This window comes from Lynx rufus, unplaced genomic scaffold, assembly GCF_022079265.1.
Source record: "Lynx rufus isolate CCGP_SWC_20201006 ecotype Redwood Valley unplaced genomic scaffold, mLynRuf1.p SCAF_17, whole genome shotgun sequence".
Taxonomy (NCBI): Eukaryota; Metazoa; Chordata; class Mammalia; order Carnivora; family Felidae; genus Lynx; species Lynx rufus.
In genome coordinates this window covers 16,751,390-16,769,146 of record NW_025814831.1, presented here as the reverse complement: position 1 = coordinate 16,769,146, position 17,757 = coordinate 16,751,390, and the positions used below count along the sequence as shown (strand labels likewise).

Sequence of the window (17,757 nt, the reverse complement as noted above, 5' to 3'; positions counted from 1 at the left end):
CAGCCCTGTGCTCCCAGAAGCCACAGCTTTTCACTAACCTTGAGCCTCCATCTTATACTAGCCCCCTGCCCCACCTCCCATAACCCCACAACGCCCCCTCCACCACATTCTCACCACTACACTGATAACGCCTGCAGCCTGGAGTTGACCCTGAGTTACAGGCCTTGGCTGCAAGCCACCCCATCAAACCCCATGGCTACAGAGTGAAGTGCACCGTGGCTCCCAGCAAACACACTGGGCGGTGCAAGGCTCAGAGTCCCCAGCTCATCTACTCCACCTTTCATCCTTGCTCCTCCCCCAAATCCCTTTACTGTCAATCTTCACTTCTTTGCAGTGTCCGCCCCTGCCCTAGCAACAAGGGGAGTTCCTATCCACCCCATATTGAAGATTCCAACTCCAGGTCACCTCCTTTAATAGCGTTCCCTAATCCATCCAAGCAGAATGTCATCTCCTCTCTGCACCTTCTGACAACCCTGCCTGGGCATTATCCTTCTAGAGAACTTAGGACTGATATTTCAGTTGTCCACATGGGACTCTATAGTCCCCAAATGTGAGCCCCTCTTGGGCAGCAACAGTATTTTTTCTATCTTTATCTTCCAAGTACATAGGGAAGGCCTCACAAGCCTGGAGTTGAGTCAACGCCTGCTGGGGAATAAATGAAAGAAATTTAGTGGATATTACCTGCTCAAAAACATAAGACATTTAGGGGCCCCTAGGTGGCTCAGTCAGGTAAGCATCTGACTTCGGCTCAGGTCATGATCTCATAGCTCATGAGTTCAAGCCCCACACTGGGCTCTGTGCTGACGGCTCAGAGCCTAGAGCCTGCTTCAGATTCTGTGTCTCCCTCTCTCTCTGCCCCTCTCCCACTCACTCTGTCTCTCTCTTTCAAAAATAAATAAAAACATTTAAAAAAATAAAAACATAAGACACTTAAAGAATTTTTTACCTGAAACAAAATATAACCACAAAACTGTGTTTCTTGGAGGAAACACAAACAAATGGAACTGAAAAGCAAACTAAAGAATATCTCCACCTTAAAAGTTAAATTGCCATTAGTTTCCCAGTGACAGAGGGTCATTTTTCTCAGTTTTTCCTTTCCTGACAAATAGCAATCATAGTAGTTACCTTGTATGGAAGGGAGTGAGAATTAAGTGGAGGCAAATATTTAGGAAAAGTGACTCAAAAAATAACATACTTTGCAAATGTTAGTTGCCACCTATTTGTTAATCACAGATAGAAACATATAGAACATTCCAATAGAATAGGCATTCCACAGAAAATAATAATGAGACTGCATACTGGAAATTTTGATATTGGATGTGGAACTATATAAAATTTCTGGACATAAAAGACCCCATTTTCAAGTTCCACTTTCCTTTCCACCTGATGAACTCTTGAACTGGGCCAGAAGTGGCATCAGTCTTACAAGCAATTCCTCCTAATATTTCAACAGAGCAACTGGCATTCAGATCATATGAGGACAGTAAAATTAACTCATACCTTCTAGGGACAGTTTTGTTTGTAATAGCACCAACAAAGTAATCAATGACATAGTCATCAGAAGTGGCTCAACCGGTCAGCACCAAATTAGCAGTTTTCTCTTTTCTTCTCTTTGTCTACATCATGTAACTACCCCTTCCTTCTTTCTCAGAAAAACTCCTTGCTTTCCCCAGAAAAGTGAGCGAGACGCTTTTCTGGCTACTGCAGCATCTGTGCTCCCTGAGATGCAATTACAAGACCCCAAACTAAGGTCTTTGTTCTTTTTCATCTTTGCCTCCTTTGCTCAGTTGAAACAAAAAGAAGCTACATTTCTCTAAGTCCTAAAAGTCTAAAATGATGCTGCTGTTTTTATAATAATCATCACAATTCTACAAATAATAAATTTTAAAATGGGAAAATTCAACACAACTCTTTAGACAATGAAACTTGGGGTTCACAGGGAATTACAGACACTTTAATCAGGAATTTAAACATGACTACGTTTTTGCTCAAATTTTATGCCAGAACTAGCAAAACAAGCATCTGTGCTGTAAAAAAATACAGCGTTCCTACTTCTAATTTCCATGGTACCGTAAGGGAATTATTTACCAAAAACTTAAAGATAAAAAGATTTAAAGTTGTACAGACCTTGATATAATTGATGTCAAATGACCTCTCATTCCAAATCTGCAAAACAGAAAGTCAAAAAGTCTGAATTGAAAGTGAAGTATCAGAAAGTAGACATGATCACTAAGACGCCACTGCTCTCATCATCTTTAACATTTTTCTGGGGCGCCTGAGTGGCTCAGTCGGTTAAGCCTCTGACTTCAGCTCAGGTCATGATCTCACAGTCCATGAGTTCAAGCCCCACATCGGGCTCTGTGCTGACAGCTCAGAGCCTGGAGCCTGCTTCGGATTCTGTGTCTCCCTCTCTCTCTGCCCCTTCCCTGTGCACGTGCGTGTGCGCTCGCACGCTCTCTCAAAAATAAACATTAAAAAAAAAGTTAAAAAAAATTCTTAAAAAGCAATTTTTCATACTTTATGGAATGTCCTGTTCTTGAATTTATAGACATGTTATAAGACAACATAACTTTTTACAATTAAAATATTTTTTAAAACCTTGAATATTTGGTGGATATTTTTCAAAAAGTCACTTATTCCAGTGATTTCTAAAACTGGAATTTCCATTCAATCATTCAACAAATCCTGACAATGTAATGCATGCCAGGGACTATATTAGGTACTGGAGACCTAACAGACGTGGGGAGTGTTGTAATAATTCTTACAAGATCCCACCAGCACACCTAAAGCCGAGTATTGTAGTAAGTACATCGTAGAAATAATTTTTTTTAGCACACATAAGATCACAGTGATGTGCTACATCACAAAGGCAAATTCTTTTTTTTTTTTTTAATTATTTTTTTTTAATGTTTATTTATTTTGGGGACAGAGAGAGACAGAACATGAATGGGGGAGGGGCAGAGAGAGAGGGAGACACAGAATCGGAAGCAGGCTCCAGGCTCTGAGCCATCAGCCCAGAGCCTGATGCGGGGCTCGAACTCACGGACCGCGAGATCGGGACCTGAGCTGAAGTCGGACGCTCAACCAACTGAGCCACCCAGGCGCCCCCACAAAGGCAAATTCTTAATGAGGATAGATAAAAGGAAGATGCACAACTCTCGCTGGTTTAGAATCATGATGAGGTTTTAGAATTGAAAGAGAACATCCAAGACCTTCGTTTTGCAGCTGAGAAAACTATTAATAACAGAGATGGCCTAGAGTCTAGACACTAAAACTCATTTTACTCTAGTGATATAGTAAAGTATTTTTAATCAAAGAATCTCCTCACCACAGCACATAAGTCTAAAAGAGATGTGAATTACCCATTCTTTATCAGAAACATTTTCCAAGTGTGACTTTACCATAATAAAGCGCTACTTAGATCCAAATCTACAATTAGTTTCACTACAAATTAAAAAATACCCTGACATTTAAGAATGTTCTCAAATACAAACTAATTTCCAATTATAGTTTGAAGAAAGATAACAAAAAACAAAGTATATTGTTGCTTCTGGCTCCCTACAACCCTGGGCTTATCCCCGTGTCCTTTGTGATATCACAATTTCTCCACCCAGTCTCTCTCTCTCTCCCTAAACTCCTTAAGGGCTTATTAATCTTGGTATCCCTAGAATACAAAGTTACAGTGTCTGCAACACAGTAGGAGCTCAATAATTGCTTGCTGACCGCTGAACACTTTTAAAATCAATTTTGACATATGGCATATTAATATGCAAACATATACGGAGACCACTACATGTACATGTGGGGCTCTGAGAGGTACAGTGCCTCCAGCCTGCCAACAGACCAGCTGGAAAGACATCATATTTTACATTTTTTTAAATCATTATAAGGTGTTAAATAACAGTTTAAGACAGGGTAGGCAGATTTCAGCCAGCCTGCCAAATCCAGCCCACCATTTGTATTTTTTACAACCCAAAAGCCAAAAATGGTTTTTACAATTTTAAATGGTGACATTTTAAAGGGCTATATAATTACCTACATAATATCCTTAATACTGCCTTTGACCCACTAAATCTAAAATATTTAGTCTCTGACCCACTAAGAAAAAGTTTGCCACCGTCTGGTTTAGAACAGCAGGAGATTCAGAGAGCAAAATGAGATTAATCATTAACCAGATAGTGAATGTGGTATTCTTGAACAACTAGAGAAAGGAGGGAAAGCTTTCAAGTAGAACTGGGGCTGGAGTAGTATCAAAATCAAAATTAAAGAAAGAAAAAGTTCAGAGAAGGTATACACTCAGTACAGTTTTCAAAAGGGGCTAGAATTTGGATGGGAAAAGAGGAGGAATAAAAGGTCACATACTTAATTTGTTATCAGATGCCAAAGGAACAAATTGGGTCTCATGACCACAAAATGGTTAGTAACAAAATGCCACAGAATCAAATTGCTTTAAGAAATTACAAATAAAGTCCAAAAGTTAATCAAGGTTTAAATACATTACCAACCCCAATATAATCAATGTCCAAATCATGATAATGCTTGGCGCCCACAATCCAGGTCATGACGTAGTAGGCAGTCAGCTGAAGATTTACATAAGGCCAGTTGAAACCTTTCCCCAGCCATCCAGGGAATGACCATGGCAACCCTGTAGGAAGGAAAAGGTAAAGGTGGGGTGGGTATTACAGTGCTGGCAACCATCCAAAACAAGGCAAAAGAAACCAAAAAGAACACAGGGTAAACAAAAAGCCAATAGAGATCTTATTAGAGGAAAGATTATATATCTTGCGTGTATTCTCAAAATCCCTTCCAGTTTATGAACTCAGGAACTCCTTCCTGAGCCCTAGAGTCTGGTTCCATAATTCCAAATGCTCTTTCAAGAAAAAGAAATAAGAACACACTCTCTTGAAGATACTTACCCATGGAAAGAAATGTAACATACAATTTAACTCAACATGCCCACTGCCTGCTATAGGGATATTTAATATACAATTTCTTCCCTCTGAAGTCAAATCAAAGAGTTCTTCTGAAAGGCTTATGTCTAAATATTCCTACAGGTTAAATATAATACAAATTCCTCTTTCACTAGTACATCTTCTTAAAACTTAAGTCTCCTTAAAATACTAACTAGTCAGATAATCAAACTCAACAAAACTAGTTTGTCATCATTATCAATATAAATGCCAATGTTTCAACAGGAAAATACCCCTTTGTGGTATGATATAAATCAAATAGCCCACATTCTTCCAACACCCTAATTATTATTTGTAAGGAAGAAAATGAGAACAGTAGACGAGCACTAATTACAATTCTACATCCTAATTTTGTTACTAACATATCAAAATAAGCTCAACCATTAAGTTCCTCAATTGTTTATATATATATACATATAAAAACAATCGAGTTCACCACAGAAAAAATTCAAGACTAAAAGAACAAAATGCTTATTTTTCTAAACTCAGGAGGAATGAATGCCTAAGTGTGTATCCCATAAAAAATGTGACATTAAAATACTGGAACATTTTTAAACAATGAAATGCCAAATACATTCTATAGGCCCACCATGTGTAAGTCTTTGTTAGAACATGGTTCAGCATGCCAGATTTTCTACATTTAAATGAGAACTGACCATGAAAGCAGCCCAATGGGGGAGTACATGCTGAAGTCAATGATGCTTTTTTTTTTTTTTTTTTTTACTGCTCACAACATTTCTGGAATCTCTTACAAAAGACCATTTAGAAAGAACACACTGACTCCTCATTTTTTTTTTAATTTAGAAAAACTCGTGCTTGTCCTTTGATTGTTGAAAATGACCTTGAAAATGACTTGAAATCAAGCCTATAAAATGAATTTTCATTGATCTCACTCATAAGGCTGAATGGGTAAGCCTGTTTCAAAAAATCAAATTCATTTCAAACTATGCAAGGACGTCATCACTGTGTATTCTGCAATATTTTACGGGTCTGTGCACTGCTACACGAAACCTGTAAAGTGAATGTAGTAGTACAAGTTGAGAAATCATCCAGCGATGCTGCCTCTAGAGCTTAAGCTCCGAAAGGGCAGAAGGTAGCGGCTGGATTGTTGGGTATCCCCAATGCCTAGAACAGTGCCCACCACACTGTGGAGGTTCAAAACATACACTTTATGTGTACGTCTTCTAGAAATGGCACCTACTACCGCATGTAATGCATAATTTCGCAAAGAGCTGGGATGTACTATAACGCCTACTGACAATTTTCTAAATAGTACCCCCCTTTTACAAATTTTGATGAGAAATTTTGTTGAGGAAATTAGTTTAGCATCACAAGAACGGAATTAGGTTCTATATCTGAATTTGGCATTTACTATCTGACCTAAGTCAGTGGCATAACCTCTCTAAGCCCCTACTGCTTCTGTAAAATGGGAAGAGTAATGCCTTACTCCAGAGGTATTGCATATAAAGAGCAGACATAAAATATAAAGGCAAAGAAAGGATCAAGCCTGGCACAGGCTTTGCGGCTGGTAGGATAAGGGTAGTATTAACATTGTTAGTCGTTCAGTATTAAGAGTAACTCCATATGAATAATTCAGAATTTGAAAGTTAAACAGACTACAAAAGCATTAGCAACTTCACTTCTTACCCATGAGTATAATATTAGGGTTCCGCTTCTTAGCTTCCTTCATTAACCACCACTCATATCCTCGGAAATAATTCTCATCTAATGCATAGTGCATGTGGGAGGGTTCAGTACCATCTGCGTGGGAGAGAGCAAAAGAGAAAGGAAACCACCCTTTAATGGTGTTTCCTAGGGCCACTCTCCCCTGTACACACACACATTTCAGAGAAGGTGTATTCTGGTTCCAATCCTGATATGGGCAAATAAGAATAATCTTAGATAACTTGACAATGCATGATCAAAGTGTATTATTTCACCTTTTTTCATTATTCTATGTATCGTAAAGGTCTTGAAAAATAAAACCACAGCTTTCTATTATAAGCAGGGTTAAAAGAAGGAGAAGGGTTATCAACTCATGTAACTGAAGAGTCCTAGGACTATGTTTTCCTGGGCTTTTGGTCTGGTCTGTCTGGAGTTTTCAAGTCCCCATGTCCAACTTTGAGTTCAGATCACCTCAGTTTTTAACTTCTCCATCCTAAATGTAAATCTTGAGCTCCTTAGCCCCATTCTCACCACCCAGGCCTTGAGCCTATAACGTGTCTTGTTATACCAAGACAACAGAGCTTTGAGAAAAAAAAAAAAAAAAAAAAGGAATAAGTATACATCTACACAACCCCTCTGTAAGAAAATTCTATCCTAACCTCCATAGTGTGTCAAGGTAGATAACTGATATCCTGGTATCTGTCCTCATATGTCACCACATTTCACAAACATCTGCCCTTGTTAAGAAGGGTCTCACGAGGAGTGGGGCCTTGCCTCTTAAAGGTAAACATCAGAATTCACAAGAACTACCTGAAAAATTTCACTTCAGCAAATGAAGATGGCCAGTCATTATCAATTCTGCATCAAAGGGTGGACAATAAAACGCATGTCCTCTTACAATAACTTGGGGAAAGTTTTCCTTATAGAGGTTTCTTTCATTTGAGATTTGCATTTTTTCTTTCAATATTAATTAAACACTAATGCCACCACAGAGACATATCTCTTTAACAAAAGTTACTCCCGAGTCACCAACAGGAACACATGTATAGAGACAATACTGTAAAGTTCACTACAATGGAATCTGGCCTGTAAATAATAAGCTGCATCATCTGTGGGAGAATTTTCTTCTTCCTGTACATTAAATGACTACATGTTCTACATAAAGTCAATCAAAATGGTGACAGTGAAGACTGAAAATTTAGTGGCTAAAAATAATTTTGTTTTTAAAAGAGAAAAAGCTGGGGCGCCTGGGCGGCTCAGTCGGCTGAGCGTCCGACTTTGGCTCAGGTCAGGATCTTACGGTTTGTGAGTTCAAGCCCCGCTTCGGGCTCTGGGCTGACAGCTCAGAGCCTGGAGCCGGCTTCAGATTCTGTGTCTCCTCTCTCTGCCCCTCCCCTGCTCACGCTCTGTCTCTCCCTCTCTCTCAAAAATAAATAAACATATTTAAAAAAATTAAAAAATAAAAGAGAAAAAAGCTGCATCTCTGAAATACTGATGACATATTTTTGCCACAAATTTATTTAAAGCTAATAACAATAATATTTTACATGCTTTCTATGGTAAAAGCTTTCTTTTTTTTAAATTCTCAATAAAAACTCCTGTCTCTATGCTCTGCCTCGTGAAAATAGCCTTTTAAAAAACTGTGGTTTTGTTTACTACCAATTAATTCAACTAAATAAGCCATCTAAAGTCCAAATGCCATTTTATGGGAAAAGTGAGTATTTTGATATAATATTTTTTTTAAGTAGAGTAAAAGAGGAACAATAAGAATCTACTAAGCAATGATCAACATCAAAAATGTTGATATCGTTTACATTCTGATTCACAGTCCCTAAGGTTAGGTAGAGATTAAAGTGCTGAAGGAAAATAAACCCATTCCCCAAATCTCCTACCTGTAGTCTGCCCATCACCACCTATCTCCACTTTTAGAATATGCAAAGAGGCACCGAAGTTTGGCTGGGGAAAGAAGGAGGAGTGTTAACATTGTGATTCACCGCATGAAGGGCAAAACATGACAGTGACTAATTACTGCCTTTGGTTTGACAGATGAGAAGACCAACTTCAAATCAACAGCCACTTAATCCAAAAGTAATTTTCCATTTTTTTTAAAAGCTAGAAATGTGAAGGTGACCAATTCTACCACTGAAATTCACCATAGCTTCAAACATATCACAGGTGCCATTAAATAATTATTTTTTCATTACCTTAAAGAGATAATCCAATATTTGAGAACGATAGGGCTCCGGGTAATTTACTAGAAGTCGGGAGGTTGCCTAAAAAAAAAAAAAAAAAAAAAAAAAAAAGAAATTCAAAAGTGTGAATAAAACAAATCCAATCATGAACAGGTTTCATAGTGCCAACCTGCACCACCTGGCATGCCCGTATTTAGCCAGCTCGTGGGCAAAGTTGAGCTGAGGAAAGCCATTTCCCAGGTTACTTGTTTACCTGCCTTTATTTTGCCCATCGCTAGGCGAATAAGGCTGTTGTTTGTCCAACAGCTAAAACACAGATTCAAAGCCATGGCATGTTTCTCTTCTGTTGAGATGCAGGTTTGCCGGAAGGTAAGTTAATTCTATGATGAACCTCGTGATTACAAATTTGTCGTGAGGAACTTAACTCAGAGAGTGATTATTAGAAGAAATGAAACTTAGAAACTAAGGTTCTCTATCATTTATTTATTTGTTTGTTTGTTTGCTTGAGAGAGAGAAAGAGAATGAGACAGTACATGCAAGCAGGACAGAGGGGCAGAGTCAGGGGGTGGGGAGGGAGAATCTTAAGCAGGCTGCAGCCCCAGCATGGAGTCCAGTGCAGGTCTTGATCCCACAACCCTGGGATCATGGAAAGGATGAATAACAAGTAATCCTTTCCCTTCAACATCTTGCAGGAAATTAAGCAGCAATGCTGAAAGGAACCAGTACTCTCCCATCTTTACCGGAGATTTGTAAGTGGCACTCCTATTAAGAATGATCTCACACACACACAAAAAAGAATGATCACACAATGATCCCCAGGCCAAGGTATACTAAGGAAACCTCACACAAGACTGGTATCAGAATGTATGGAAAGATAGAGGTGGAGGATGCAGGGATGAACACGACCACATCTAACCCATGGGCAATGACTGCTTCAACAAAGAACTCACAAAACCAGTAGTGGACCAATAATGTATCTTTTGGGGAGCAATATACATAAGGGGAATGAAAGAAATAAGTTTTAACATGAAATAGTGGCATGTCCCTAGGCTTAGAAGCCAGACAGGCTCTAGGTTCAAACCACTGACACCAAGGGCAAGATGCTTTTATACTCAATGTTCTGTTTTCCTACTCTCATGTGTGTTACCACTGACACTCTAGTGGCTCTTTTAATTGATCTCCCTCACACCCACAATCTCCCCAGCCCCTGCCACTGAGACGCAGACCCATGGAGCTACCCTCTATTCACTTCAAGTTCAACACATCCCCAACCAAACATAGCGCTTTTCCCTTAGTCTGTTCCTTCTCCTGCATTTGCTATCTTAGTAAAGAACCATAAACTCAGGGCTATATACATAAGGGGAATGAAAGAAATAAGTTTTAACATGAAATAGTGGCATGTCCCTAGGCTTAGAAGCCAGACAGGCTCTAGGTTCAAACCACTGACACCAAGGGCAAGATGCTTTTATACTCAATGTTCTGTTTTCCTACTCTCATGTGTGTTACCACTGACACTCTAGTGGCTCTTTTAATTGATCTCCCTCACACCCACAATCTCCCCAGCCCCTGCCACTGAGACGCAGACCCATGGAGCTACCCTCTATTCACTTCAAGTTCAACACATCCCCAACCAAACATAGCGCTTTTCCCTTAGTCTGTTCCTTCTCCTGCATTTGCTATCTTAGTAAAGAACCATAAACTCAGGGCTACCTTTCACCAACTTCCCAACCATCTTCAGTCACCAAGACCTCCTTAATACTCTCCAATCCAACCCCTGACTTCAACCCTATTTCCTTTATCCAGGCTGTCCTCAATCATTACAACAGCCTAAAGGTTCTCCGGGCCTCCTGTCTGCCTCCCTGTATTCTAGCTTCCACACTACCTGCCAGAATAATCTTCCCAAAATGCAAATCTAACCACGAAAGTACACTGTTTAAACCTGTCAAGACCTCCCCTCCACCAAGAGCTTTCAGGATCAAGTTCAAATTCTCAGTTTTATACCCAGATCCTTTAATTATTTGGATCATAACTCTGGACACCTTACCCAGCACCACTCTCATGCCTACAATCTAGATAGATCAAACCACTTCTCTTTCTTCTGTCTGGGATGCATTCCACACCCTCATTCGGCCAATTCCATTCATCCTCCTCAGGGAAGGCCCCTCTCCACCCCTCCCCACTGATTTGATGTAGGTGTGTCTCTGGCTTCAGGTCTACATCTCTACCTTAACTCTCCTAACCCCGGCCCCCTACTCACTGCCATACTTCTTTGTCTCCCCTCTGAGTTCTGGAGGACAGGGACTATGCCTTACTCAAGCTCATATCCCCATTTATTCTCTTGTTCGGCAAACATTTATTTAGCATCTTTTATGGTACTGTTTGTTGCTCTGGCATAGGCCACAGAATATGGGAGGCTCTGAGTCAGAGGGAGCCTGCACCCTGACTACATCGCTTAGAAGCTATGTGACCAAGGGCAAACTGTTGTAAAGTAGGCTTTTTTACTCTTTAGAACTGCTTCAACTATTCTAAGGCTAAAACAAGGTATATGTAAAGGACACAGCACAGTAGCTGGCACACAGTAAGCTCTCAATAAATGACCAGCATTATACAAATTGTTTTTAAAAATATAGTCACTGTTCTCACCATTCTTACAGAATGGCAGAGACTCAAATACTAAAGTAGGTACTTTTTAAGTGAATGAACACAGTCTATGCACGATAACTTATCCTTGATCAGAGGTAAACAATGTTTCCCACCCTGAATCATGTCATTAGAACGGTGTGTTTTGGGGGGCGCCTGAGTGGCTCAGTAGGTGAAGCGTGCAACTTCGGCTCAGGTCATGATCTCGCAGTCCATGAGTTCAAGCCCTGCACTGGGTTCTGTGCTGACAGCTCCGAGCCTGGAGCCTGCTTCAGATTCTGTGTCTCCCTCTCTCTGTCCCTCCCCCATTGACACTATTTCTCTCTCAAAAATAAATAAACATTTAAGAACATTTTAAAAACAGAACCCCTTGTTTGGAGGTTATTTTGCCCTCTATGCACTTCTATCCTTAACACAGGGAGCGCCAACTTTAAACAAACACACCACATCGTTATGCTATTGCAAGCCTGTGTCATTCTCAACACAAAGGTGTTGTAAGTGAGTAAGAGAGATGGGTCAATGGCAATAGTCAGGTCAGAGTAGTATAGCCAAATGATGAAATGCACCATCAAAGAATAACAAATTACCAAATTACCAACCACAGACCCTGAAAAAGCCCTAGAGCTGCTTATAAGCAGCCCAGGAAGAAGCCTTAGCACATAGCTGACCCGGGCTAAGTTCTCAATTTATTGAGACATTTTATACCCAAACAAGTTTTTTATGTAAAGATAACTTCCTCCTTTCTAATTGATCAAACAAGATGATACTGTCGCAACAACCACATGCCAGATGTCATCCCAAACACTTTGTATCTATCTTCACAATGCACCCACCAGGTATCACAGTCTCCCCAGAAAAGAAACTGAGACGCTGAGAGATTAAATAGCCTGCCCATGGCTGTACAGTGAATGGCAGGGCCCAGAACAGACCCCTGACAATCTGCTCTTAAACCCACTTTTTTTTTTTTAATATTTATTTATTTTTGAGAGACAGAGAGTGCAAGCAGGGAATGGGCAGTGAGAGAGGGAGACAGAGAATACAAAGCAGGCTCAGGGCTGTCAGGGCAGAGCCCGACATGGGACTCAAACTCACGAACAGCGAGATCATGACCTGAGCCAAAGTCAGACCCTTAACTGACTGAGCCACCCAGGTACCCCTGAAACCCACGCCCTTAACTACTGCCCCATACTGCCTTCCCTATCAGATCTGAATATTAAATGAGAACATTCCAAACACTACTGCCACAAACTGTTCTATGTACCAGGGACTCCATACAGAAGTCTAAAGTGGGGTGCAAATATCGTGTTACGACCATTTTCATCTGCCAATATTTATTAAGCATCTAAGATGAGCACCTCACTACACAAAGGGACACTACTGAATGGAGGAGGGTATCCTACTCTGAGTTATGAAACAATTCTCCTCATTTTACTAATTTTAAACGGAGTTAATAAAATAACCAAAGGTCTCCATTTTTCAGCAAGTTTAAACACTGGATTTAATGCCACAAGTAAAGATACTAAGACAGATGGGCCCCATTTAATGAAATATTGGCTATTTTAGGTTTAGACCCCAAAAGTAAAAAGAAGGATGGTTGTAATAAGGAACACACACATTGGCCCATTAGTCCAGTTTACCCTGAAACACGCCAGCACCTTACAGTAAGGTGGTAACATGAGAAAATAAAAGCATAAAAATCAGGAAGAGTAAGTTGAGTTAGGTAAAAGGTTTGTCCCCCCACCCCACCCCAACCGGCAAAGCAGGTCAGATCTGTGATCAACTACAGACCAGGTTATCCATTCCAGTGTAAGCCCCAATAGTGTGCTTTTTCTTTTTATAATGCAAATGTCTGACTCCGGCTTTGATTGCCAAGGCATCTACTTTTCAACAATTATGTTTTATGGCTATGTGTACTTAAAAATAGTTACTCTAATCTTTTTGGTATCTTGAAACCTTAGAGTTTTGCAAGTTCAATGATGGAAATTCATTAACTACATAGATCATTGCCAAATATAAAATACTGAAACATTTATTATTGAACACAGATTTATCTACTTTTGGTTTCTCATAACAGAGAAGCTAAAGATATTTGGATTTGTTAGTATACATGTCCTGTGGTATAATGAAAAACTGCTACTTTAAAAAAAAGGTATATGCCTCTAGAAATTATGAAATGTATTAATTTGCCAGTATAGAGTATATTGGCTAGTAAAGTTCACAATTCCTTACTTGCTAGTTTTCAGTAAAAATTAAAGTTTCTAAGAATTAAGAATTCTACCTAATATATGTAACTAAAAGTACAAGAAATAAGGGAAATATCTCTAGGCAAGGAAAGTAGCATGTATTTTAGCTAAGAAAAGACATGAAGTGTGGAGATGCATTTTTGTTAAGGCAAATGGAAGTAATTTTGTCCTAACATACACAAACTAAATGGATACAGAAAGCACAGGAAAGAGAATAAGAGAGGAAGAAAGAATTTTACCTTGTGTAGCAAGCTAGCTAAAAATGAAATAAATTATAAAGATTTTTAAAAATAAGTTTTAATAAATAGTGTACTTCTGAAAACTACAGCTTAATTTTCCTTCATCTACTAAAAGGACAGTTTTCTCGTGGGCACCTGAGTGGCTCAGTCTGTTAAGCATTCAACTTCAGCTCAGGTCATGATTTCACAGTCCAGGAGTTCAAGCCCCATGTCCGGCTCTGTGCTGACAGCTCAGAGCCTGGAGTCTGCTTTAGATTCTGTGTCTCCCTCTCTTTCTGCCCCTCCCCTGCTCACACTGTCTCTCTCAAAATTAAATAAACATTAAAAAAATAAATAAATAAAAGTGCTGTTTTCTTGGACTACTGGTCTGTTCTTAATAAAACTATGCAAGGTTTTTACCTTTTAAGTAATCTGCCTAGGAAATAAAGATTCTGTATTTTATCAAAATAATTTCCTGTGCTTCATTTTGTCTTTATCACCCCTTTGATCACTTAAGAAAATGAGTCTTCTCTATTAAAAGAACTTCTTTTTTTATATACAAGTATGTAACTTTCATATTTGCCTATAAAGTCTTTTGTAATTTTGGTTAAAGTTGATTAAATGGATAACTAAGTAACATTTCACCACAATCTATGATCCTATGTAATCAAGTATATTACTTTTTTTCAAATGCTTATTTATTTTGAGAAAGTGGGGAGGGGCAGAGAGAGAGGGAGAGGGAGAATCCCAAGCAGGCTCCACACTGTCCGAAAAGCCTGATGCAGGGCTCAATATACCAAATCGTGAGATTGTGACCTGAGCTGAAATTAAGAGTCAGATGCTCCATGAACTGAGCCACCTAGGTGCCCCTGTAATCAAGTGTTTCAAAACCTTTTTGATATTTCTGACAAACTTCCCAGAATCAAATTCTAAATGAAGTCTTTTTAACCTTGAACTAACTTTGGGATTTTCCAGGGGATCCTGGAACAATCTCAAAAGATTTGTTCTTTCTCCTTATAAAAAGGGATTGTTAAACTAATTAGGCTTATTTATGTTAAACTACATGAAAAGCACTGTCAAATAAATAATGGAAAACCTTCTTTAGGTTAAATTTGTATGAATATGTGTGACTGATGTTAGTGTTCCAGAAATCATATGAAATTCCTAGAGGCTTACTATATGCTGGTCTGTTATCACTTATAATTCTAGTTCTTATCTTAGAATGTTATGTCACAGGAATAACCAAAGTTCCTTGTCAACTACACTGTAATGAAGTCACATCAGGTGTTTTACATGGCTATTTTAAAGTCTTTAAATGTTCCTGTCAGCCTTACCAGGTAAGGAAGGCCACTTCTTGACCTTTAATTGTACCCTGAGGCCAAAGCCTCAGGATATTTCAGGCACCCTGAGAAGAGAGGAATTGGCCCAAATCTATAGGTATTATAAGTGAAGTCTGAAGGCTAGTCCTTGGCTTGGCTACCCAGACTTAAGGGACTTTTAATAGCCCAATCTGAGATTCCCGGGCGGGGATGCAGCATATTTGGAAGAGCCTATTTGACAAACCTACTTACATAAGATGGCCAAAGATGTTTAAATATTTCACAATTATTACTCAAATCTTTGAATGCATTTCTAGAGCCCCAGGATCACTGACCTGGTTTCAGGGGAGGGCCCATTAAGCTTGGGACAATGGCTACAGACTGGATTTCAGACTACTGTCTGTATAATTATTATAGGAGTGCTACTATAATCCTACTTAGATGTGTACTTTCTGGGTTACAACGTGCCCTACCCCCGACTTTTAACATCTCAGCTATCCTGGGTTACCACTGACGCCGATGCCTCAGCATCAAGATGGATTGTAGTGTATACCTTGACAGTTTTTTTTTTTTTGGAATGCAAGTGACTAAGGGCATCCTCCTCAAAGATGGCAATTTCAAATAAACACATTGCGGGCCACACATCTAGATAAAGAGCCAGGCTATGGGGGCATGATGGGGACAGCCTTCTTTGATTTAAAGGTCTTGGTTGAGGGGCTCGGGCTGAAGCTCAGGTGGTTGGAATCCGACTTCTGCTCAGGACATGATCTCATGGCTCCTGAGTTCAAGTCCCACGTCAGGCTCTTTGCTGACAGCTCAGAGTCTGGAGCCTGCTTCAGATTCTCTCTCTCTCTCTCTGACCCTTCCCCGCTCACACTGTCTCTGTCTCTCTCTCTCAATAATAAATAAACATTAAAGATCTTGGTTGACTTCAGTAACTGACCATTTAGGCTGCTTGTTCTTTCTCTTCCTGTACTTTAAATTCCCCCTCTTAAGTTTTAAATTCACCAATGAGTGAGCCACAATAAAAGCAGGACCCCAGGTGTTTTCTCTCTCTCTCTCCCCCTCCCCACAATCTTTTTTTTTTTATCTTATTTATTTCTGAGAGAGAGCACGCAAGAAAGAGAGCATACGCATGCACACGTGAGAGGGAAGGGCAGTGAGAAAATCCCAAGAGGCTCCAGGCTGTCAACACAGGGCCCAACTAGGGGCTCAATCTCATGGTTCATGAGCCAAAACCAAGAGTTGGAAGCTCAACTGACTGAAACACACAGGGGTCCCTCCCCACAATCTTGCTGTGTGGCCCAGGTGTGCCACGTGCTTGCCAGGATCTGTCAATAGCATCCCCCCTTTTTTTCAAAGTTTCCTGATGATTATTGCCGAGGACATCTTACAACCAAAGTAACAGTCATAAGGGCGAGTCCAGTCACTACACTGATTATCAGGAAGCTGAGATCAGTACAAAACATCCATTCAGCAAGCAAGCAATCAAGCTAGTTCTGAATTGCATCTGAATATACAAGCTCCATCTGACTCAACCCAACAAACAACCCATTCAAGAGTTGGGCCTTAACATTATCAAATAAAATTAGCTCTAGCTGTGATTTGGGGTACAATGGAAGGGGATAAAACAAAGACAGGAAAAAGGTTACAAAGGGCATGTGACAGAAATTTTTAGAGCCAAGAACAATCATGCTACTAAAGCAAGCTCCCAGGCCAAGAGGCCACCTGTCAGCAAGGCCAGGGATCTCAGACAATTACCAGCTATGCCCACACAATTTTACACAAAGCTGGAATGGCCCCGTCTCCCTTCACATAAGTCTTACGCAATGCCCAGGTAACATGAACCCATCCCAGTTGTCACAGCCAAGAAAGGATTAAGACATGACAATTAAACACAGCTGGTATTCTGGATGGGATCCTGGAACAGAAAACGGGCATTAGGAAACAACTAAGTAAATATAAAATATGAAAGTATGGATTTTCATGTTATCACTACTGGTGGTAACAAATGTACTTTACCAATGTGGGATGCTGATAACAGAACATGGCTGCAGCGTATTTGAGAAATCTGTACTGTTTTAGAAACTTTTCTGCAAGCCTAAAGCTATTCTAAAGTTAAATTTACTTAAAAGAAAAAAGGCTCTCAATACTTAGTAGGAGAATCAACTGGTGTATTCGTTGAAATGCAGATTCTCAGGTCCCAATCCAGAACTACAGAATGGGGAGTACATTTTAACAACCATAACAGGTGATTCTTATCCTAAAGGTGGGAAGCCACCCTGGCTGTTGGCCCAATGCTTCCCCCTCCCTGCACACAAAAATAGCCACTAATGAGACACACAGGCACCGACTTTTCCAGCGGGCAACTCACCGCACCTTGGGCCTTGACCACTGCCAATAAACAATGCCCCCAACAATAAACAATCCTAGACTACCATTTGATACTAGCATAGTCTAGCATTATAAACAAAACAAGTCTCAGACTGGCCTCTTACCTTCCTAAAGAG

The 17,757-nt window shown here is 39.8% G+C and overlaps 1 protein-coding gene across 2 annotated transcripts in view; it reads right to left on the bottom strand.

Moving 5' to 3' along the window:
* Window positions 1–17,757, bottom strand: part of GALC (galactosylceramidase) — a 61,718-nt gene that overhangs the window by 43,233 nt on the left and 728 nt on the right. For both annotated transcript variants that reach the window (XM_047080259.1, XM_047080258.1), the window contains exons 2-6: window positions 8,840–8,908; window positions 8,528–8,591; window positions 6,618–6,731; window positions 4,506–4,645; window positions 2,128–2,166 (exon numbers count right to left, since the gene is read on the bottom strand). In XM_047080259.1, coding sequence (XP_046936215.1) covers window positions 2,128–2,166; window positions 4,506–4,645; window positions 6,618–6,731; window positions 8,528–8,591; window positions 8,840–8,908 — 426 coding nt within the window. The remainder of the gene's footprint in view (window positions 1–2,127; window positions 2,167–4,505; window positions 4,646–6,617; window positions 6,732–8,527; window positions 8,592–8,839; window positions 8,909–17,757) is intronic.